This window comes from Prunus avium, chromosome 2, assembly GCF_965620075.1.
Source record: "Prunus avium chromosome 2, drPruAviu1.hap1.1, whole genome shotgun sequence".
NCBI classification, from domain to species: Eukaryota; Viridiplantae; Streptophyta; class Magnoliopsida; order Rosales; family Rosaceae; genus Prunus; species Prunus avium.
In genome coordinates, this window is record NC_142285.1 from 9,925,435 (window position 1) to 9,949,494 (window position 24,060).

The 24,060-nt window shown below is 39.0% G+C and overlaps 3 protein-coding genes and 1 pseudogene across 3 annotated transcripts; all 4 read right to left on the bottom strand.

Annotated features, from left to right (window-relative positions):
• Nucleotides 1–2,274: 2,274 nt before the first annotated feature.
• Nucleotides 2,275–3,018, bottom strand: LOC148296456 (uncharacterized). The gene has a single exon (XM_088248533.1). It carries the CDS (start codon nt 3,016–3,018, stop codon nt 2,275–2,277), a length of 744 nt encoding a protein of 247 aa, XP_088104659.1.
• A 9,024-nt stretch (nt 3,019–12,042) lies between these two features.
• Nucleotides 12,043–23,931, bottom strand: LOC148296457 (uncharacterized). Its single transcript, XM_088248911.1, has 4 exons — nt 23,646–23,931; nt 12,982–14,788; nt 12,779–12,884; nt 12,043–12,696 (listed from the first exon to the last, which is right to left on the bottom strand). The coding sequence occupies exons 1-4, from the start codon at nt 23,833–23,835 to the stop codon at nt 12,043–12,045; spliced, it is 2,757 nt and encodes a 918-aa protein (XP_088105037.1). The 5' UTR covers nt 23,836–23,931.
• Nucleotides 16,261–18,155, bottom strand: LOC110759320 (uncharacterized; annotated as a pseudogene).
• Nucleotides 18,501–22,208, bottom strand: LOC148296458 (uncharacterized). The gene is made up of 6 exons (XM_088247898.1): nt 22,129–22,208; nt 20,484–22,047; nt 19,763–20,391; nt 19,366–19,650; nt 19,174–19,279; nt 18,501–19,082 (listed from the first exon to the last, which is right to left on the bottom strand). The coding sequence occupies exons 1-6, from the start codon at nt 22,206–22,208 to the stop codon at nt 18,501–18,503; spliced, it is 3,246 nt and encodes a 1,081-aa protein (XP_088104024.1).
• Nucleotides 23,932–24,060: the final 129 nt, after the last annotated feature.

Sequence of the window (24,060 nt, forward strand, 5' to 3'; positions counted from 1 at the left end):
TGGTGCAGCTGTATCTACGCAACAGCCGTAACCTGATGCTTGGGTGTGGACAGAGACGCCGAAGCTACTGCTTTCGCCGCAAGGCTCGATTCTCTCGCGCTCTTGGCTCCTCTGTCCGGCCCTCGGGGGTGTCGCGGGCGAGGTTGCCGGCATCCTCTCCTAGAAAAGTGTTCGCAGTTTTGAGGAGAATCTGTCCATGGCGGCCATGAAGGACGTTTCTATCCTGTAGGCCTGCTTGGACATTAGCTCCTCCACTACTGCCTGTTCTTGCATGGACTCGGCCGTGCGATCCGTCGTTACTGGAACGCTGGCCGAGATCCCGACCGAATGTTCGGTCTCGGTGGTAGCGATTGGCGGGGTGGACTCAGGACACTCATAAGTCATTTCGACTGCTTTGTTTTTGAGTTTTGCTTGTGCCCTAGTTTCCACCATAAGTTTTGACAAGTGATCCCACCGGGCGTGCCAAAAGTGTCTACTGCGCAAATATCACGGCCTGGGTTCCGGGCCGAGGGGATATGCGTTGACATGCGGCTTCCTACTTTTGGGTGCGGTGCAGTTGTACGCGGGCGTGCCAGCACGGTCTACCGTGCGTCGAGATGTGGTTTTGATGGAAGTGGTGAAATGGTGCGCCTGTTTGGACTTGACTTCTAATCAAACGATTGTGGCCGAGAGAGGAACTAATCTCGGCCGTCAGGTTCACGGCCTGAGCTACAAGGCCGTTTAATGGTGATGTTGATGGCGGGTTTAGGGTGGTGCTCCGGCGCGCTACTCAGTGAGCGACGGTTGTATGATATATGGGGTGAATGAGCGAATAACAAAGGTGGTGCTCCGGCGCCTTGAAAATCAAGGGTCGTATGATATATTGATGAATGGATTTTCCTTACAATCTAACACTACTCCTAGGAAAGCAAGTAAAGATATTAAAAGTGCATTACAGGAAAATATAAATTGCTCCGTGGGAGGCTTGGGTTTGGTGTTTGAACCTTTTGAACGTAGTCCTGAGCCTTGTATTTATAGGAAGAGTTTCTGGATGAGTAATCGAGGCTGAAATCCTGCATAGTGGAGTCTGATTAGAGCAAGTGGATAGTCCAATCGACATTTGGGATCGTGAAGTATGGTGGTGTGACCCCATGAATCCCGGTGAATCTCGGCTGCCGCCCTGATCGTGGGTTCTGCGCTTCTGGCCGTGGAGACGCATTTATTGCTCTTATAGCTGGTGACCTAATCTCTCAAGCTGCAAGGATTCTTGTGAGAATGTGCACGTCTAATCACTCTGTTTTCTGTCTCCACATCCTGACTCCAGTCACTTCCCACCTTCCCTCGTGCATTAAATGCTTATTCGTGGCCAGTGGGTTTGCTGCAATAAACAGAGGCCTTGCTTCATTAAATGAAGCATGTGGCCCTGTTGTCACGTGATGATCTGCCATTAATGCCTTTGGCCGTAATTTTGTTCGGCCTCGGCCTCGGCCTATAAACGAGGCCGAGATGATCGTGCCTTAGTAACATTTCTTTTGTTTTCAGGAAGGCCAAATACCTTGGCGGAACGCTGCGTTTCAGTTTTACGAGTAAGTGCAAGGGCCGAGGAAAGGGGCTCCTCCGGCCAGTTCATGGCCGTGATTTATTAGGCACAAACAAACTTATATTATCCTGTAATGTACTTTCAATATCTTTACTTGCTTTCCTAGGAGTAGTGTTAGACTGTAAGGAAAATCCATTCATCAATATATCATACGACCCTTGATTTTCAAGGCGCCGGAGCACCATCTTTGTTATTCGCTCATTCACCCCATATATCATACGACCGTCGCTCACTGAGCAGCGCGCCGGAGCACCGCCCAAAACCCACCACCAACACCACCACTAAACGGCCTTGTAGCTCAGGGCATGAACTTGACAGCCGAGATTAGTTCCTCTCTCGGCTACAATCGTTTGATTAGAAGACGAGTTCAAATAGGCGCACCATTTAACCATTTCCATCCACATCAACATCTCGACGCACGGTAGATCGTGCTGGCACGCCCGCACACAACCGCACTGCACCCAAAAGCAGGAAGCCGCGTGTCAACGCATATCCCCTCGGCCCGGAACTCCAGGCCGTGAGATTTGCGCGGTAGACACTCTGAGAACTGGAGTTTCTTCTCGTCTATCAGCTTCTGAATAACGTCCCGTAGGACGATACAGTTGTTCGTGCTATGGGACCAGGAGTTGTGGTACTTGCAGAATGTCTTCCCTTTGAGCTCCTCGTCCTTTGGGATCTTATGACCGGAAGACAATTTAACCATCTTTTCGGATCCATAGTAAATCGAAGATAGCCTTGGCCCTCATCAGGTCGAAGGTGTAGGCCTTTGTTTCTCGGGCCGCAAACTTGGCGTTGAGGATCTTGGTTCGGCTGTTGTAGGCCTTGACAAGTTCCTTACAGATGAACGGTTTATCTATGCTGACTTCGGCTGAGCTTATTTCAATCTCGCCGTCCTCGGCCTTGACTAGACCGTCTGCCTCGGCGTAGCCGACGATGGGGTTCTTGTAATACGTCCCTTTTGAGGCCGTTTTCTTCTGCATTTCCTCCTTCAATAAGGATGCGTATCTGTCCACCTCGCTGATCAGGTCATGCATGTCCCAGAATTCGATCCCCTGGAACTTTTTCCGGTACTCGAATTCTAACCCTTCTTCGGCCATTTTGACAAACTCCCTTTCTGATAGGTTCATTCGGCACCAATTCCTGCACGTCTTAAACCGCTGCAAGTAATCACGGGGTGTCTCGTCTGAGGCCTGACTCATCCTTGCCAGCTTGGCTACGGTTATCTCCCGATTAGCCCGGTAAAAGTGTTCATGAAAGATCCTGTCCATGTCAGCCCAGTCCCTTACCAAATTCAGTAGAAGATTTATAAACCAGGAAAACACCGCTTCGGTTAATGAATGAACGAACAATCGGAGTTTCTGGGCGTCCGAGTCAGGCTCCCCACATTGGGCCGTAAAACGACCTATGTGCTCGATGGAGGAGGTATGTGATCGGTTCATAATTGTATATCATTTTGTACCCTTCTAGCTTATGATTTGGTTATGTTTTTGAGTTAAACTTGTGCTTTTAATCCTTTTTGTGTTTATCTTTCAGCTTTAGGTAACAATGATGGCTTTGGATAGGAAATGATGCAATCCATGCATGTTAAAGCCTGATTTGGATAAAGGGAAGAAGTGCTTAAAGACAAACTCATTTTGGCTACAGCCCCCTGCCAGTCCAGTTCCGTAGGTCATATTGCAAGCTTTGTTTCAGTAACCTACACAGCTCGGATGAGGCCACATTCTTCATGAAAGTTGTTCCAATGGGTGTATACTATAATATATCCAAAAATCAGCCCCATTGGATACATATGGAGTCTGCCACCTAGCAAACACAGAACCATGCTCAGGATGGATTTTTGTCAGCGAGCAAAACGAGTTAGCAATTTGTTTTGGCCTTAACTTCTTCATCCAAGCTTGGATTGGGCCAATACTTGTGTGGTTGGATCAGACACATTCTGACCTTCAATTTGGAGTGCTTAAAGTCGTCATTTGCTTAAGAGAAGCCCAATTTGTAAGCCCTTGAAGTTGCTGGTCATGCTGACCTCAGGATGAGCTATTGTAGCTGGTTGGAAGCTTGGTCATGGTGACATGAAGATGAGCTAGGGCTGCTGGTGGGATTTATTGGTGAAGTGCATCAACCAATTCAGATTTTCTAATACAAGTGCATCAACCAATTCATATTTTCTAATACAAGTGTTGTATGCATTAGCCATATCAAATTCAGATTTTCACTTCCCCTAGGCGTATAAATAGGGATGTTCTCTAAGCTTGTAAACACACCCCAAGGGGGGGAGCTCTCAAACACTTCTCTAGAGCTCCCTTCCCTTCTCTCCCTCAAATTCTCTTAGTTTTGCTTTCTAGTTCTCAAATCTAGCTTTCTTTAATGTTTTCTTAGTTGTAATTTATTTTTCTTGTAATGTACATTCTTTCTTAAGTATTCAAGTTTAATTAGTTTCCAAGTTTCAATTATGGTTTTTGTTCTTATTCATTATGCTTATAAGTTAATATGCTAGTTTGAATGATTGATCACCATTTAGGCTTGCATGTTAGCTATCTTGGTTTGAATTAAGAGTATACACCATGCTTTAATTCGAATTGAACTATGAATAGGAAGAGTATGTATGGACATTCAACAACAGGGATTAGATACATGCTTGGTTGTTTAAAATGTTCTTCTATGCTTAATGGGTTCCTAATGCTTAATTTTAGGTTAGACAACAAATGATCAAATTAGGGAATTAGGCACACAAGGTTATGACCACACACCATGGCTTAATCATACTTTAGCTAGAATCAATCCATTAATCTAAATTGAACTTGGGAAATTATTTGCTTGAGTTACTTTCTTATTTTCTTCCTTCTTTCATGTTCTTTGTTTTTGTTTCTGTTTTGTGTAGGAAAACTGAATTGGATCATTCAATCACCAATCCCTGTGGAATCAACCTCGCACTTACATACGCTAAACTACCAACGGTTCGTGCACTTGCGAGTATCACAAGTTGAGGATGCAGCTGAATCCATTTTGGTGCAGCTGAAATCTACACAACAGTATGTCCATCCCCGGAGAACAACATGAATTCTGGCAGTCGGTAGTTCCGGGGAAGGAGAGTTCGGTCGATCTTTGGTGGGTATGGCTTAGTATACCTTGGTGCTTTCGTCCATCTTTGAGCCAGGCCGTCCTCGATCATTCGTCAAACGTCCTCGACTCGAAGCCCCTGATGAGGTGGCTCTGGTTGGGCCGCAAACGGCCGCAGGACCTGTTTTGCATCGTTCTGTGGGCTTATTTGTGGGGCCATTTGAACAATGGGCCCGGCTGTGGTGACTGAACCGAACTGCACTTGGTAAGCGTTATGGGCTTGGCCGAAGTGCGTATAGTCTACCTGCCGCAAAGGCGTGGCCACCTGCTGTCGGTTTGGACCACTCTGTAGTGGGAACCCGAGTATGTCTGTGTTGCCGTCAGGATGGCCGAACCGCACTGAAGCGGGGAGCCCACCGGAAACATCGGTGCCTGTGATGGCTGCACAATGGCCAAACCATTCGGGCCGTACTGCTATAACGATCCTGTGGACGCATTGCTTGGGCCGGGCTGTGCTTGGGCGGCCAGGGTATAGACAGGGCCGAGTTGTTGGACAGTGGAGTGCGTGGGGCTACTCTGTCCTAACACCACAGCTAACCTGATGTGGCCGTGCGGCGTCTCTGCCCCCAACTATTCATCGGCGGCTGAGAATGCTGACCACAGCTCGACGCCGGTATGCGGCCAGCAGCGCCGAGCCTGCTACCTTCACCATAAGGCTTGACCCTAGCTTCTCTGTCCGGCTCCAGGGGGAGTCGAGGGTGAAGCAATCGGCACCCTTTCTTGGAAGAGGGTTCGCAAATCCGATGAAATTCTGTCCATCGCGGCCATAAAGGAGGTCTCTATCCTGTAGGTTTGCCTAGCCATCAACTCTTCCATCTGCGAGTGCTCTTGCATGGCTTCGGCCGTACGGGCCATCACTATCGAGATGCTTGCCATTTGCTCGGTCTCGGTCGATATTGGCGAGGTTGACTCTGGAATTTCCAAAGTCATCTCGGTTCTCTTTTTCTTGAGCTTTGCTTGTGACCTAGTTTCCACCATAAGGCTCCTAATATTACAAGCGAATCCCACCGGGCGTGCCAAAAAGTGTTGGCATTCGCGAATCTCACGGCCTGGTGTTCCGGGCCAAGGGGATCTGTGTCAACACAGGTCATCCTTCTTCTGGTACCAAATGGTTTGTGCGCGGGTGTGCCAGCACGGTTTACCGTGCGTTTGAGAATGATGCGGCTGGGTGAATAGATGAGTTGTGCGCCTGTTTAGGTCTGACTTCTAATCAGAGTGATTGTGGCCGAGAGAAGAACTGATCTCGGCCGTCAGGTTCACGGCCTGAGCTACAAGGACGTTGATGGTAGTGCTGATGGTGGTTTTTTGGCGGTGCTCCAGCGCGTCGCTTAGGTGGCGACGATTGTATGATATATGAGATGAATGGAAGAGTAACAAGGGTGGTGCTCCGGCGCCTTGAAAATCAAGGGTCGTATGATATATTGATGAATGGATTTTCCTACAAACTACCACTACTCCTAAGAAAGCAAGTAAAAGTATTGAAAATGCATTACAAGAAGATAAATGACAAGAAGTAAATTACATGAAAATATAATCTGCTCCGTGGGAGGCTTGTGTTTGGTGTTGAACCCTTTAAATGTAGTTGGAGCTTGTTATTTATAGGGAAGGTCTTGAGGAGACAATGAAGCTGAAAATCTGCACTGTGAGATTGATCAGAGCTAGTGGGCAGTCAAGTCGGCATTTGGGAACGTGAAGCATGGTGGTGTGTAGCATCGGGCCTTGGAGGAGCATTTAATGCCCTGGTCTGATGGTTGGTGGCCTAGCCTTTCAAAATCATGGGATTTTCGCACCTAATCCCTGATTCCATTCGTCATATTTGACTTCAATCACGTCCCCTCTTTCTTGGCTCATTAAATGCTCCTATGTGGATCATGGGCTCTCTACTGTGATTAGAGGCATTACTTCATTAAATGAAGTGTGGGACCATGATGCCACGTGGCGACGCCACTTGATTTTCCTACTTTGGCCGTGTATCTGAGGAGTTTGTCCTCGGCCAGTATTACCGAGGCCGTGATGACTTTGAATTATAAGCTCAATTTTGTTTTTAACAAAAGGAAGCGAATGATAACTTGACAGCCGTGGATAGACGCTAGGGCCGAGTTGTTGTTCCTTCGGCCAGCCTCCTTTGGTCAGCTTCCTCGGCCGAGATTTTATTAGGCACAAACATCGTGATATTAATAATTTCTCGGTGAATCTTTAACAACCGGATTCTTCCTTGAGGTATCGATTGTAACAAAATCGAGCTTTGTTAAATTCATCATTTTCTTCTGCCAAATAAACATGTGGTTTGCCATAGCTTGGAATAAAACCTCAAGGATTGTCCACTTAATTGTTGGAAGTTTAGGTTCTTGATACTTTTTGATTTTTGAACTTCAAGTCAAAATTATATATTCTCATGGTATGGACATTCTTATAGTTTCATGTTCATATTACGGGACTTCAGGCCCTTACATAATTGTCCATGCTTTGACGAACTTGTGGCATCTCATTTAATTTGTGATCTAAAAGTTAAGAATTGCAGGTTCCTTTTTATATAATGGCAACAGTTCACCCAAAATGGTCACTATTTATGTATATGATACTATTCATCAACTCATGGATACATGTATATTCATGCATACAATACATTTGCCAATATAGTAACTATTCATGTGTACAACACTATTTACTTATATGGTTACTATTCATACATTTTTCAGTGCATTTACCATTCATGTGTACGACACTTTTCACATATACGGTACTGTCACATTATCAAGAAACTTCAAGTCCTTATTTACATGTTAAGGATCAAGGATCTTCGGGTACGATCACTTGTTTACAGATATAGTACCGGAGAGACTATCAAGTCTCATATCATTATCATCATCAAGGATCTTCAGGTCGATCACTTGTTTACAAATATAGTACTGTAGAGACTATCAGGTCTCATATCATTATTATCATCAAGGATCTTCAGGTCCTGATGTAGTTGTATGATGAGGATTAAGGAACTTCTAGTCCTGATCTGCGTATGCTATAAAACTCATCATAACACAAAATTAATTCAAAAAATAAATTGCTTGTAAATAAATTGTTAGTATGGACGATAAACACGCTCCACACTTTAAATAAAAGTAAATGTGCGGTAAAATAAATTCATAAATTAAATTGCTTGATGTATGGATGTTAATTCCACACCATTCTTTAAATAATAAAGTAAATGTATGATAAAATAAATGTGCTTGTATGAGTACTAATTCTACTCCTTACTTTAAATAAAAAGTAAATGTGGGGATAAAACCACCAGCTAATATATATATACAGTCTCCTTCTATTGAGGGATCCCTAAAATAATTTTGTTTGAGGGACGCCCTTTAGGGTACCCTATGAATTGTTTTTCAACGATCCAAACTATCTTGTTTTTAGGTCTTCATTCTTAGATCATCATTGCAAAAAATTAGACAAATCGAAAAATGTTTCAACATCAATTGTATCCTACAAAATCAATGAACATGATGCTTCAGGAAAATACTAAAATTTCAATAACACAATTGAGTGGTCAAACGATATCCAATTCAAGTGATTTTTTGTAGAGATGATCTTTGAATGATTATCTAAAACATAGATGATTTGGATTAGTGAAATACAATGTGAAGTGGGCCCTACAAAGGTGTCCCTTAAATAAACTAATTTGAGGAATCCCTCAATAGAAGCTCTCTCTCTCTCTATATATACTATACAACATACTATACAACATATTATAGTCACATTTCCATATAAAGGTGAACCATATATAATAAAAACCAAATCCGTTAATCATGTAGTAATATAATATATAAATCAACAATCAACAAGGATATTAAAGTGGTCCTACTGTAGATGCATTCTCCCAAATTTTTATCTCACCTGCCACAAGTACAATCATAAGTTCCACGAACTTTCTATAGTCAACAAGGATATTTAAATAACATAGATATAATAATAATAAATGATCAAGATAAAGGAAAAGGTAGTGGGCTTATATTTTTCGATGAGGGTTCATATCCCCCTTTCAACTTCAATTCAGATCAGGTGAGAACGCTTATGTGAGAACATTATATAAGAATCAATCGCAGCCGTGGAAATGCATCTGAACGGTTTAAGAGAAAAAGCAAGCTTACGGTGGAAACAGGTAGGCTACAGTTCCCCCTTAGCAAAGGTGTCAAGTCGCGCCTGGTTCGAAAAAATGGCGCCTTTCTTATTCCTGACAATGGCGCCTTTCTTGTCAATGGAGTTATGAATGAACCCTAGTCATAACACCCAAATACCTACCAGACATCAAGTTCTGTATTCCTCATCTCTTCTCGCAGAAACTCCCTGGTCTACTGTTTCTCTTTGACTTGCTCTTTTGTTGTCGCAGAACCTCCGTCATCTAGTATTTCTCATCTGAACGTCTGAATTGGTACGTTTCTGTCGAATTCCTTCTCTCTCTTTGATATTAAAGTTTGCATGTTATATTGCATTCAGTTAATATAAATTGCTTTAGGATTTTAGGGCTTTGATTTTCTGGGTAAGAGTAGTCTGTCTCTGTACGGATGTGTTTGCAAAAATATTAATTGGCCTGAGTAATTTGTGTTGTGTTTTCTACTTCGTATTTTTGTTTGCATTCTGGTTGTTTGTTGTGTTTTCGTAAAATTCCAGGAATCTTCATTTGTTCCTCATTGTAATCCTGCTTTGGCCATGTAGTGGTGTGAGTATAGGGCATAATTTTAGGGATTTAATGGGGCTTGGAAAAAAAATAATAAGTACCAGTAGAAGTAGAACGCATAAGAGAAAATTGAATCTTAACTCTGAATATGAGATGATTTGGGATGCATAAGGATCAATGCATCTTGTAGTAGGTATCAATTCTGTATCTGAATTTGTTGAAATTAGTGTTTGTAGGTGAAATTATGTATCTTAATGTGTTGAAAATAGTATATCAGTTTTGTAACTTGATATGTTGAAAATTCTGTTAGTAGGTATCAATTATGTAATGTGTTGAAAATAGTGTTTGTAGGTTTGAAAATGTGTAGATAATATTGTGAGTAGGTATCACTTTTGTATGTTAATGTGGTCATAATATTGTGAGCACGTATCACTTCTGTTTCTTAAGCAAAAGGTATCTGTTGCAGGTATAAAATGGATTCTGGGTTTGAGTTTTGTTTCCCGGAGTCAGAGGTCTATTCTGTGAGGGTGAATAATCTGTGTGTGGCGCAAACAGTCCTATGTAATTTGGGGGCGCATTTCAGTGAGTCGCTTATGAAAAGATTTAGAGATGGCTATTTTGGGCACCTGCTGGGCCTCCATAAAATTGCATTTAGTGGTCAAATTGTGCATGGTTTGGCACTCCGGCGAGTCGGAGGACTTGGTATAAAGGACATGATGGGCCTTAGTTATACAATAGGGTCAAACGTTGCTCAATTCAGTGTAAAGGATTTTTGTTTGATAAGTGGTCTGAAATGTGGAAGAGTGTTAGTTTTAAAACATTTTTAAGAAGTTCAATTGAATATTAAACATGCATTTAATCAAATTAATCGCAGCGGAAGAATATGGTGGTTGTTTAAATTCAAAACAAAACTTCTTCCAAGTATCTTAAGCCATGAACATTGATATGTTTTTCATAAATGAAAAATCAAGAGAAAGGGATAAGTTCTAATTACCCTTGAACCTATAATATGAACCAAGTTGTGTTTTGGTCTTCTCTTGATGATTTCCCTTAGTTGATCTCCTCTTGATCTTTCTCCTCCTTGTGAGCCACAAAAGTATATGGCATCTAAGTCTCCACACCAATAGAACCTTGAGATGAGAAGAAGTATCTTGAGAATACAAGGATGCTAATACAAGATTCTCAAGATTGGTTTCAATCTAAACCCCTTTGAAAGAAGAGACACTACTACAAAAAAGGCAAAAGACAACGGGAATTCACCGTCGTGAATTTGGTTTTCAAACCGTCGTAAAATCGATCGACGTCTTTTGCAAAGTAAAACCACGACGCGAAATCACCGTCGTTGTTATAACAAACAACGTCATTAACAACCAAACAACCGACGTCTGTATACTGAAAAATGAACCAAAAAATTGTCTTGGAGAAGAATAGACGACCTATTTTATACAACCTCCGTCGTGTAAAAGAATACAATACGTCTTTAAATAAATAAAATATGACGTTATTAAATCATACGACGTCCAATGTATTTATATAACCATCGTGCAATAGTAATGCCACTTCGTTTTTTACATTAATATTGACGTGGAAATAGCGGTTAGGGTAAATCACCGTCGTTGTTATAACAAATAACGTCATTTACAAAAAAAAACCGACGTCTGTACACTGAAAAATGAACCAAAAAATTGTCATGGAGAAGAATAGACGACTTATTTTATACAACATTCGTCGTGTAAAAGAAAACACTGCGTCTTTAAATAAATAAAATATGACGTTATTAAATCATACGACGTCGAATATATTTATATAACCGTCGTGAAATAGTATTGTTACTTCACTTTTTCCATTAATATTGACGTGGAAATAGCGGTTAAGGTAAATCACCGTCGTTGTTATAATAAACAACGTCATTTACAAAAACAACCGACGTCTGTATACTGAAAAATGAACCAAAAAATTTTCATTTAGAAGAATAGACGACCTATTTTATACAAACGCAGTCGTGTGTATGTATATACTACGTCTTTAAATAAATAAAATACGACGTTATTAATATTTATTACGTCTTATATATTTACATAACCGACGTGGAAAATATGTTAGGCTTATGACTTACGACATATTTATTTCTATAAACGACGTAGTATGTGATATACAACGTCGTGATCATGTAAAAGACAGCCGTGTTTCCCTATTTATACGTCGTCTTTAGTAAAATAATAGTCGTCTAATCCATCCAAGACGTCGTCTTTTGTAACGTTCAGGTTCGATATCTGTCCTTTTAGACGTCGGTATTATTGTACTGAAGTCGTGTTATTTGTAATTACATGTCGGCTCTTTATCCTTCTCCGACGTGATATCGTTAATAACTGTTTCACAATAACGTCGTCTTTTTTCACTTTTAGTTCGCTTTTAGACGTCGGTAAATTCAATGCCGTCGTTGAATGCTCCAAAACGTCGTTTTTTATTGACAATTTTATGGCAACAGACGTCTGTTTTTCACAGTTTTATAAGGACCGTCGTTTTATAATACTGAACCAGTATTTTATGTACTGATTGTTTTGTGTCCAAAACCTGCATAATGAAAGTGAAGAAAACACATTACAATTTATTGCAAAATTAATGTCATACAGTAGTGCTGTTTAGGGCATAAATAATTTCATAAATTACAAGAGCATCATTCAATCCATATATCTTCACACCCATCTCGAATATTTTGACTCCCAAACTCACCCACTAGTTCATCAAATGTGTCAACATTTGGCATCCCTCTAGTAAATGGCTCACACTCAATTCTCACATCACCTAAGACATCATGACCAATAACATCATCATTATATTCTCTATTAGGCGCTGATAACACTACCGACCAACCATGATGCATCGGGTCGTCAACAAAAAATACTTGTTTGACTTGAGAAGCCAAAACAAATTGGTCATTCCTATGTCCAATTTTACTCAAATCTACAAGGGTAAATCCAAGTTCGTCGACTACAAGGCCGGAAGTACTATCTATCCAATCGCACCTAAAGACTGGGATTGTAAACTTTTGGTAGTCAAGGTCCCAAATTTCTTGAATGACACCATAAAAACCCATATTTGAGAGAATTGGGTTTTTATCCTTGGCACTAGCAACTTGCATGGTATGTGCAAGTAAATAAACTCCACTATTTTGAACTGTCCGCACATCATCTTGTGCCTTGATGTTAAATTTAACACCTTTAATAAGATAGCTCCTATATAATGGCACTGCCATGTTTGGACCAACTGCTAGCCACCTTAAATTTTCTGATACCCCATGATTGCCTCCCTCATCAAGTTCACTTTGAACCTGCAAATTAATCATATCTTAATTCAATCTAACATAGAAAGAAGAAAATTAAAAGTCCAATATGTTATTGAATAACATATACCTTGAAGTGTAGCCATTGAATGAAAGTGCTATTGTGCTTATCTTGCAGCCACTTTGTTCTCTTTCTAAATTTTGGATAAGCGGCCTTGATGTGGATCATATGTTCCCTACATGACACGAAAAATTCAAGCATTACGGTCCCAAACATATAAGATAAACATAAGGAATAATTTAAAATGGAAACTTAAGGAATAAAAATCATACTCGATATAAGGTAGAACTTCCTCCGTATTCTCCAAGACATATAGATGTGCTTGGTTCAACAGGTCCCGATCAACTAAGCTCACTGTGCAACCTGATAATGGCTTTGAAACTCCTATCTTCTGACTTGATGGCACTCCAATTGTACTAATATCAGATAAATGTTCAGTGCAATATTCTACAGCTTCTTCAGCTATATAACGCTCCGCAATGCAACCTTCGGGATGAGTACGGTTCTGAACATACCCCTTTAGAACTTTCATATATCTTTCGAACGGATACATCCATCTAAAATAAACTGGCCCACATAGATGAACTTCTCTCACAAGATGTACTACTAGATGAACCATGATATCGAAGAATGAAGGTGGAAAGTATTTTTCAAGCAAACACAAAGTAACTACTACATCTTCTTCCAACTTATCGAGCTTGGAAACATCAGCCATCTTTGCACATATAGCATTGAAGAAGAAGCACAAACGAGTTATTGCATACCTTGCAGGCTTCTCCAAAACAGAACGAATTGCCACAGGGAGCAATTGTTGCATTAAGGTATGACAATCATGTGATTTAAGGCCAAGAAGTCTTGAATCTTGTAAAGATACAAGATTTTTTATATTTGAAGAATAACCTTCAGGGACCTTCATACCATAGAAAGAATTGCAAACCGCTCTCTTCTCTGCTCTTGACAAATTCCAAGGCCCTGGAGGCAAACGAGTACTTCTTTCTCCATACTCGGGTTGCAAATCAGTTTTGACCCCCATGTTCAATAAATCTAACCGAGCAGCAATCCCATCTTTATTTTTTCCAGGGATCTCCAGCAATGTACCAATGATACTATCACAAACATTCTTCTCAATGTGCATAACATCGAGGACATGCCTCACTGGAAGGTATTTCCAATACACAAGATCAAAGAATTTTAACTTCTTCTTCCAACAAACTCTGTCACCATCATTTTCACCTCCACCTCCCCCTTTTTTCGATCCCCATATGTAATTAATATCTTCAACCATATGCAGCACTTCTTCTCCCCTTAATGGCTCCAAAGGCGTGCCATATTCAGGTTTCCCATTAAAAGCTGCACGTTGCCTTCTATATGGATGATTAATTGGTAACCATTTTCTATGCCCAATGTAACAAATTTTGTGGCCATTTTTCAACCTGTGACTAGGTGTATCATCGCCGCATATTGGACAAGCTTTATATCCTTTAACAACACAACCAGATAAGTTTCCATAGGCGGGAAAATCATTAATGGTCCACAGTAATGCAGCTCTGAGTGTAAAATATTCTCCTATGTGTGCATCATACACTCCTCTAATCCCATCCCACAAAGATTTTAAATCATCAATCAAAGGCTCCAAGTAGACGTCTATATCATTTCCGGGTTGTTTAGGACCGGAAATCAATAAAGTCAACATCATGAACTTTCGTTTCATGCACAGCCATGGTGGGAGATTATATGTAACTAAGATAACTGGCCAGCAACTATATCTGCTACTTAGAGAACTGTGGGGATTAAATCCATCAGATGAAAGAGCCAATCTCAAGTTTCTCGGCTCATTACCAAACTCGGGCCATTTATCATCAACAAGTTTCCAAGACGGGGAATCCGCCGGATGAGACATCTGACCGTCAATTGATTTTCTAGCAACATGCCAAGTCAAATTCTTAGCTGTCTCATGTGATTGAAACATCCTTTTAAACCTTGGAATTGGAGGAAAATACCACAACACCTTCGCTGCCACACCCTCTTTCAAGAATCCATCTTTGGTTTCCTTCCACCTTGAGATACCACAAGTAGGCACTACAAGACAAAAACCATTCCACGACGTCTGATTTGCGTCATGGAAGGCATTTAATGACGCGGACGAGACGTCGTAACACACGTCGTAGAATGGGGGGGTCATGGAAACTTTTTTAAAAACATGGCGTCTGTTACGCGTCATAGAATGATGTTTCAATGACGTGGTCCCTGTGTCGTCCTATACTTTCTATGACGCATCCACGATGTCATGAATGATGTTTTAATGACGTCCATTAGGCGTCATTAAGAATATGACATTCCTTTTAACGCCGTCTATTAGCACTTTACATGACGCAACATGCACGTCATTGAACTTAACGACGTTCCTGAGACGTCATTGAAATATTTTTCATGACACACAGTTAGACGTCATTGAAATTTAAAAATTAAAAATTAAAAATTATAATATATATATATATATATATATATATATCCCATCATTTTTAATTCTACAAAAAGAAATTAATATATAGAAGCAAAACTGAAGACATAAAGGCTAATTAATATACTTTAAATTAATATTACTCAATATGATTCTAGTACATCATGGCAAGTCTAAAAATTGTCTTTAACTAATCCCATAATGTCAATCCTATGAAGTATGAGAAGATTTGATACTTGCACTGTCCAAAACAAAATAAACATCCAAAAAGATGAGCTCCATGATAGTTTGAGAGGATGTGATGCTTCATGTCCAAAAGAAGGTGCAAATGGTACTAAAATAATTACAACCATTATTACCTGCATTAAAACAAAAGATCAGAAAATGAGAATGAAGGTCTAGAAATTACAAGCACGCATGAATGAAAATGAACCAGGTCTGTAAATTCTTGGTCCAAATGGGAAATTTCATTACATAGAAATATCTTGCCAAATAAAACAAGAGAATAAGAGAATCCAACAAAACTAATTTAAAGGACCGAAAGTTCATGAATGAAGTTAAAATTGACCAAGAACCCAGAAAAAAAAAGAAGAAGAAAGATAATAAAAAGGTTTAAGCACGGGGAGAGACGACACAAGAGACTAAACAATGAGTTCACAAAGAATCTAACTTGCCCCTTCTTTACAATTCTTTGGTTTTTTTTTTTGTGGTAACCTTTTTCTCACCTATGAAAGACAGACTTCCAAAGCTCAGCATGTAACAGTATATAAAAAACTATATAGATTCTTAATTACCCCTCAAGTGTCCATGTAGAACAGATGTATACAACTCTATATATACAAGGTTCTTTTCTTCTGCAAACAGAGATTTGACATTTCTAAGTATACAACTCTAAGATAATGCAGTTAATAAGATTTCAATTGCATGTGCAAGTTTAAGATTTGAATACCAAATTATTTAGTGCATGTAGAAGCCAATTAATGCCAATATTTCATAAACAAATTACAAATGGACAATCACAAGTGTGGTAGAAAGACCTTCATATATTATAGAAGAAATGATTTTGACTCCGAATTTACCTCAAACTTCTTTAGTCAAAGCTGATATACTTATGCGGCCAAGCAACTATGCTTCCAATTGCATCATCAAGAAAGAAATGCTCACGTGAACTCCTAAACAATGGTACTTCGAGGACTAAAATTTCTTTGATCCAAACTTTATAACAATCAGGCCCAAGTACAATATGATGTACTTTTGAAGTAGGATCAGTAGATGCAATTTCTGCCCTTGCAACTACTTGCCCTGTTGCAGTCCAATTTAGCAGATTGCACTTTGCATTGGTAAGGTTTAGATTAGAAGGCACTTGAGTATTGCCTTTTGGGGACTGATAATAAATCAAAAAACTGAAGTTACTATAATTTCTACAATCTTAGGTGGATATGTAATTTTTAATAATTGACTATTTGTATTTACCTGTGATGGTCCAACAGGACTTTGTGCAACTCCATCAGCATTGCTAGTCTTTTTCTAAACAGAGATTTGCATATTTAAAATATGAGAATGCACCATTGAGATAAAACTACTAGAACTACAAGAATTAGAGCAACTTACCATGTTTTGCCTAAACTCCATGATAAAATCCTCTAGAAATTTTTGGCGTTCTGTCAATGCTGCCACTTGAGTAATCATGGACTGCTTCCAAGAATTGTTTTGAATTTGAGCGTCTACCTGCGAAGGTGTAACCCCAAATCCAAGGCCTCTAACACGACCAGGGTGCTCCTTACCAAGAACTTGAGTCAATGCATCCTCTTTAATAGAAATGGGATTCTCAGAAGCTGGAGCTTCTGCCATTTTTTCCTTGATATTTTCCTACACAAATAAATCAAAGACATGAAATTATATTATATTTCACATGCATTAAGAAATCAATTAAATTTCGAATTCATCTATATTACATACAATTGCAGCAGCTACAACATCATTCATTTTTGCTTTCTTTGGCTCATGTCCGATTATCCATAATTCAGGCCTTGTTAAAGTTTTACCTGGATTATTAGTTTTCTGCATAGAAAAGAATTAGTAATAAATCAAAAAGATCTAATAAATAAGTTTTCAGAAAAGATAATATAAGTCCTACTCACATAATCATGTTCCAATCGTGTATATCCTTTTCGGCTAAGTGTGTGTGGCATAGTTTGTCTTGCCCGTACTGCTCTCATTTTATCACTTTTTTCCTGCAAAGGATCATATATATCTCTTCATATATGTAACCTTAATCTTACAACAATAATTTTTTATTACAAAGCATGATACATTTCTGGTCGTACTTTCCACTTATCTGACATGCGTTCTGCCACAAATGCATCCCATTCTTCCTGTGCTGCATCACTAGGCTTGAGTAGAACCATATGACGTGCTACATCTGACCTACTTTCTAAAATTCTTCTTATTTGCACTGATAGTTCAGATTTCCAGTTTCTCCAAAGCTTATCCATCATGCGCAAGATAAAATTCTTGTGACAATCTTCCACTATGAATTTTTGCTGCAGTATCAAATCAAGAACTATAAGAACAAATATTCAAATCCCTCATAACGTAAATGCACATTAAGAAAGACTTATATTACCATCAGGAGAGTCCAAGCTCGATTTTTGATAGAAGGTGTCACTTGGTCCCATGACTCTATGTTTATTGGCACACACTCCCTTACTATATAACCCCAAGGGTTGTACTAAACCTCACTGAGACTTCACCAACAGGTTGGCCAGATTCATTCCACTCAATTTTCTTGCGATATTTTTCTCCCGTTGGAATAACTTGCAATGTTGTTTTACCTCTTTTCTTCTTCTTTTCCTTGTTCATAGAATGGGGAATAGTTTCTTCTCGAGGTGTAGATTCAGAACACTCATCAGCTATTCTGGAAGAACTAGCTCCTTCTCTCAAACCACATCTAGGTCTTTCCTTCCCTCCAACAGAATCTGCCATCTCAAGTGTAAATCTGCCATTTAACCCCCCCCCCCAAAAAAAAAAGTACCATAACATGTCCAGTTTTCTAATTAGTAATATGATGTTAAGAGAAAACCAACACAATCAAAACAGCAAAGAACATGTCAGCACAATAAGTTCAATAGAAAATAGTATTAGCACATTGTAACTAAAGAAACTGATTGTGGTTGCAGTTGATAGCATTACAACTTAAAAGCAGAAAAAAATGCAAGGGTCTTACTTTGATAAACAAATAAAATATATAGCACGTAGTAATATGAACAGAAACGAAATTTGTAATGCCAATAGGAAAAGAAACTAATTTCATATATGGAATACAAACAATTAATTATCAGCATTGTCCCTATCATCTATGTCAAGTGAAGATGCATCTTGTGGAGCATATGATTTATAAACACTCTCATCAAATTCCTCCAGGTCATGAAAGCCTCTTGGTGGTGCCTTTAGTACTGTATACCAATGTGAGGTTTCACTTTCTCTAAAGTAGAACACTTGCTTTGCATGAGATGCTAAAATGAATGGATCTCTTTCGAATTTACTTAAACCATCATGAAGGTTAACTAATGTAAAGCCATCCTCTTTTTTGACACCACTAACAATGTTGGCCCAGTCACATTGAAATATAGGTAACCTAAATTTGACAAAGTCCAACAGCAAAATGTCCCTTATGACCCCATAATAATCAACATTTGCAACAACTTGTGCTGTATCCTTGGCACTAGATCTGCATAGAGTCTCAGCTTCAAGATAAACACCATAGTCTTGTGTAGAGTTATCAACTTCAGTTGTATGAAAGCGTTTTCCATTAATAAGATATCCAGTGTGAGACATGGCATAAAGCCTAGGCCCATTTACAAGCCATTGAAGTGTATTCAACTCTATGTTGGTATCACCATCCAACGGAATCTGTATAATCAGAATAAGTGACTTTTTTAAATATATGCATGTCAGCTATTATATCAATTGTAGCAGACCAGATTAAGAAAGCATTTCTAACCTTGTGTTTTAACCATTCAATGAAGGTCTCCAAATGCCTTTTAACTAGCAAATTGTCATCTCGTAGTAAGCGCCGGTCTGAAAGCAATAACTCGTTCTTATGCATCCTAATAGGAACACGGTAATGATAATATTATTAGTTACTAACGATTATAAAACCTATAAAGGGCTGTTAAATGGTTAACAAACTCACTTGATGTACGGTTCAACTTCAGTACTGTTAAGCAACACATGGAGATGAACAATTTTTTGCATTTCGGCAGAAAGTTGAATTAGACGCCCCTTTAAAAGTGGGCGACCCACTATAATTGTCTCATCTTCAAAATCTTCATTACGATGGTATTTAGTACCAACTGCCTCAACTTGTTGAATGTATCCACTACACAATCTCACACACTCCTCAGTTAGAACCCATTCTGCTATACATCCTTCCGGTCGTGCACGATTTCTAACATACCCTTTAAGCACCTTCATATATCTAACAATTTGCACAGGAAATAAGTGAACAGTTAATTACTCCTTTTCAGAATGTGCAATCATTGATTAGATTGTGTATTGCATAGATAAAATAAAGGCTTAAAATAAATTACCTCTCAAAAGGGTACATCCACCGGTAATGCACAGGTCCACATAATCTAGCTTCCCGTCCTAGATGAATTGTTACGTGAACCATGACGTCAAAAAAAGATGGAGGAAAATACCTTTCCACCAAACATAGAGTTTCTGCAATCTCGTCTTCTAATACTTCCAATGTATTTTTATCAATCACTCTTTGACATAGCTCATTAAAAAATGAACATAGACGGTATATTGCCTTTCGGGGTCCATCAGGTAAAAGTCCTTTTATAGCTACTGCTAACAACTGTTGCATCAATACATGATAATCATGGGACTTCAAACCAACTATTTTGCATTCTTTCACTTTAATGCAATTCCCAATATTTGAGCTATATCCATCAGGTAACTTTAGATTAAATAACCTCTCACAAAATTTTATTTTCTCAATCTTTGATAATGTGTAGCGCACTGATGGAATATTCAACTTATCCTTTCGTTCTTCCAAAGGCAAATCTCCCATAAGATCCAATCGCTCTAAATCTCTGCGAGAATCAGATCCATCTTTCGACTTTCCCTTAGCATCGAATATTGTTTCTATCAAACTCTCACAAACATTTTTTTCAACATGCATCACATCCAGATTATGACGCAAAGGCAGTACCTACGTTACATTTCAAAAACAACATGTTTAGTTCAAGCTTAAAAGTAATGAACTAATTACAAGGAATGTATGATATTATAAAAATAACTAACCTGCCAATATGGTAAGTCAAAAAAAATTGACTTCTTTTTCCATATTTTAGATGGATAACCTTTTTGGGCTCTCTTTCTCTTTTTTTGGGACTTTCCCCACTCATTGGTGAAGCCACTTAAAGCACGTAAAGTATCATTCCCAGTCAATGGTTTCGGTGCCCTCCTTGTTTCTTTGGTTCCATCAAACCAGCTTGCTTTTGAGCGCCATGGGTGATTTGGTCGAAGAAAACGTCTATGACCCAAGTACACTGTCTTTCTTGCTAATGATGACCATTGAGAGCATATATCTGGACTACAAACAGCACATGCGAATTCCCCCTTTGTAGTACATCCAGCTAAATTGCCATAAGCTGGATAATCATTTATTGTCCACAACAAAGCAGCTCTAAGGTTGAAAAGGGAATTTCTAAAAGCATCATAGACCTCGACCCCATTGGTCCATAGCTCCTTCAAGTCATCCACAAGTGGTTGCAAATATATATCTATGTTGTTTCCTGGTTGTTCTGGACCAGGAATAAGTAAAGTCAGCAACAAGTTTTGTTGTGACATACATATACTTGGTGGAAGATTGTAAATGACTAGAACAACTGGCCAACAACTATATTGAGAGCTTAGATTCTTGAAGGGATTAAATCCATCAGTTGCAAGCCCAAACCTAAGATTTCTTGGATCACCAGCAAAATTGGGCCACTTTTGGTCAATCACATTCCATGTGACTGAGTCAACCGGATGACGCATCTTCCCATCTTGACTATGGTGAGTGGAATGCCAAGTCAATTGCTCCGCTAATTCTGGTGAATTGAACATTCTTCGCAGTCTTGGTATTAAAGGAAAGTAACGCAAAACTTTCGCAGGCACTCCCTTCTTAGTCTTCTTAGTTCGTGGGTTTACTTGCCATCGCGACTCACCACACTTAGGACAAATCTCCATATGCTCTTGTTCTTTTCTAAATAAGCAACAATCATTAACACATGCATCAATCTTCTCATACCCCAAATCAAACTCTTTCAGAAACTTTCTTACTGTGTACAAAGAATCAGGAAGAACATTTGGATTTGGTAACATATCCTTAATAGCCTCAAGAAAATCGTTGAATCCCTTATCGGTAAGGCCATTTATAGCTTTAATTTTGTATAAGTATGTGGTGGCCAATAGCTTTGTGTATTTCGTACACCCTGTATATAAAGGGCATTGGGCCTCATCCAACTTCTTTTTGTAACAATCCTCTACACTTTCACCTGTTGACTTTCCAGCTCCATCACAAGTAATATAAGCATCATTGTACATCCTATGTGCCTCTGGCATTTCATAATCTTCAGTTTGGGCATGCATTTCCAAATCTTCAACGTGTGTAGAAGTACTTACTTGTTCCCCATGAAGGATCCAAACCTTGTATAGAGGGTCAAAACCATGCTTGAGCATGTGCATATATAATATGTTATCTGTTTGAGAGCAAAGGTTTTTACAAACTTTGCAAGGACATATCACCATATCAGGATTCCTTGCATAATGTTTAGCATTCTCAATAAATTTTCTCACTCCATGTTGGTATTGATAACTAAATCTACACAAAAAATAAATTTATATTAACCAACTAAATTTAATAATTCCTCTATAGTTCTATTGATTTAGAGATTGGGGAAACCTTGGGAAAGTTGTCCAGCTTTTATCCATAGTAATTAATGAATTGTCTTTCTTATCTAACTGGAATATGACAATAGTCATAGTTAGTAAAAGAACAACACATGTGATGTTATCATAAACTAGAATTAGTTTGATAACCGAGGTGATAAACTGATGTGAAAATCTATCTGTCATTGTACTTAAAAAAAGGCAATCTGGATAATATATATGTATAGAAACACAATCCCATGACAGTTGCTTTGTATAATTCAGATAATTAAAATAAATATAAACGGTTACTAGAAAAAATCCACCCAATGAAAGTGCAAGACTTAATATGCACAACAGATAACAAACCCAATGAATACAAAAACAAAAGCAAACATCAATCGAGGAAACAAAAACAAAACTTCACTCAATTCCAATCACAAGTAGACCAACACTTCATGAGAAACAAAAAATTAAGAACAGTAACACCTTAAGAATATTCTGGAAGAAGTTTGGTGAATTAATTCTGTTTCAATTGAATTCAAAAGCCAATTACACACCAAGAGAGAGTGAAAGCTTAAAATTCCTCTTGCTGTAGAAGCCACCAAGATAGAGTGGAAGAGAGAGTGCTTACCTTGAGACTCCAGGTCTGAGAATGAAGAAGAAGAAAAAAAATCAATTTAACCTTGAGCTAGGTTTGAGAACGAAGAAGAAGGTCTGAGAACTGAGAACGAAGAAGAAAAAAAAATCAATTTTGGGTTTAGGGTGAGCAAGAAGACGCTGGAAAATATCAGACCCAAAAAAAAAAAAAAGACGCTGGAAAAAAGTTGTGAAAAAATAAGGCGCCAATATTTTGGTGAAACAAAAGGCGGGACGCGAAAATAAAATAGGGAAACAAATTCTAGATTTATGACGCAGACTACAAGTCATGTGAAATAATTCTATGGCGCGGCAGACACGTCTTTAAGTTAATGACGCAGACCAAACGTCGTCTAAAAGCACTAGAATCCATGACAGACAACACGCGTCATTAAAAAAAAATAACAATGACACTTGAAACGCGTCATGGAAACCCCTTTCGATGACGCAGATCGCGCGTCATTAATAGTTTGACGTTAAATTAAAAAATTTTTAGGGGTACATCTATGACGCAAGTCATGCGTCGTCGTATAACTGTTTCATGACGTGTAGAGGACGTCGTTAAATTAAGAAAAAATTTCGGATGCATCTATGACGCAGATCATGCGTCGTCGTATAGGGGTTTCATGACGTGTAGACGACGTCGTTAAATTCACAACAAGCTATAGAGAAAAAAAAATTAACGGCGTGTGATAGGCGTCGTCTAAATATACAAGAAACAATGACGCACATCCCGCGTCATTGAAAACAAATTTAATGACGCAGTCAGCAAGTGTCGTGATAACCGTGTCATAAACTCACTTCGATGACGCATTTTAAAAACACGTCATAGATAATGGCATTTAATGACGTGTATTTTCAATGTGTCATTAAATCTGCGTCATAAAAAGACATATTTGTTGTAGTGAGGACAATTAGTTGAATCTTCATACTCCTTCCTATACAAGATGCAATCATTGGGGCATGCGTGGATTTTCTCATAACTCAGCCCCAATGCACACAAAGTCTTTTTTGCCTCATACAAAGAGGCCGGTATTCTATTTCCTTCTGGAAGCAACTCGCCCTGAAGTATCAATAATTCTGTAAAACATACATCACTCATCCCATGTTTTGCCTTCAAATTATACAACTTCACTAATGCTGATAACTTGGTGTACTTTCTACAACCAGGGTACAATGGTTGATCTCCATCCCCAATCACATTAGCAAACTCATAAGGATCGGATCCAAAATCACCAAAATCATTATCATCCATCTCTATTTCTTCAGACACAAAACTGTACCTACTATGGTCATCATCTTCTTCAACATTTCTACTAGCATTACT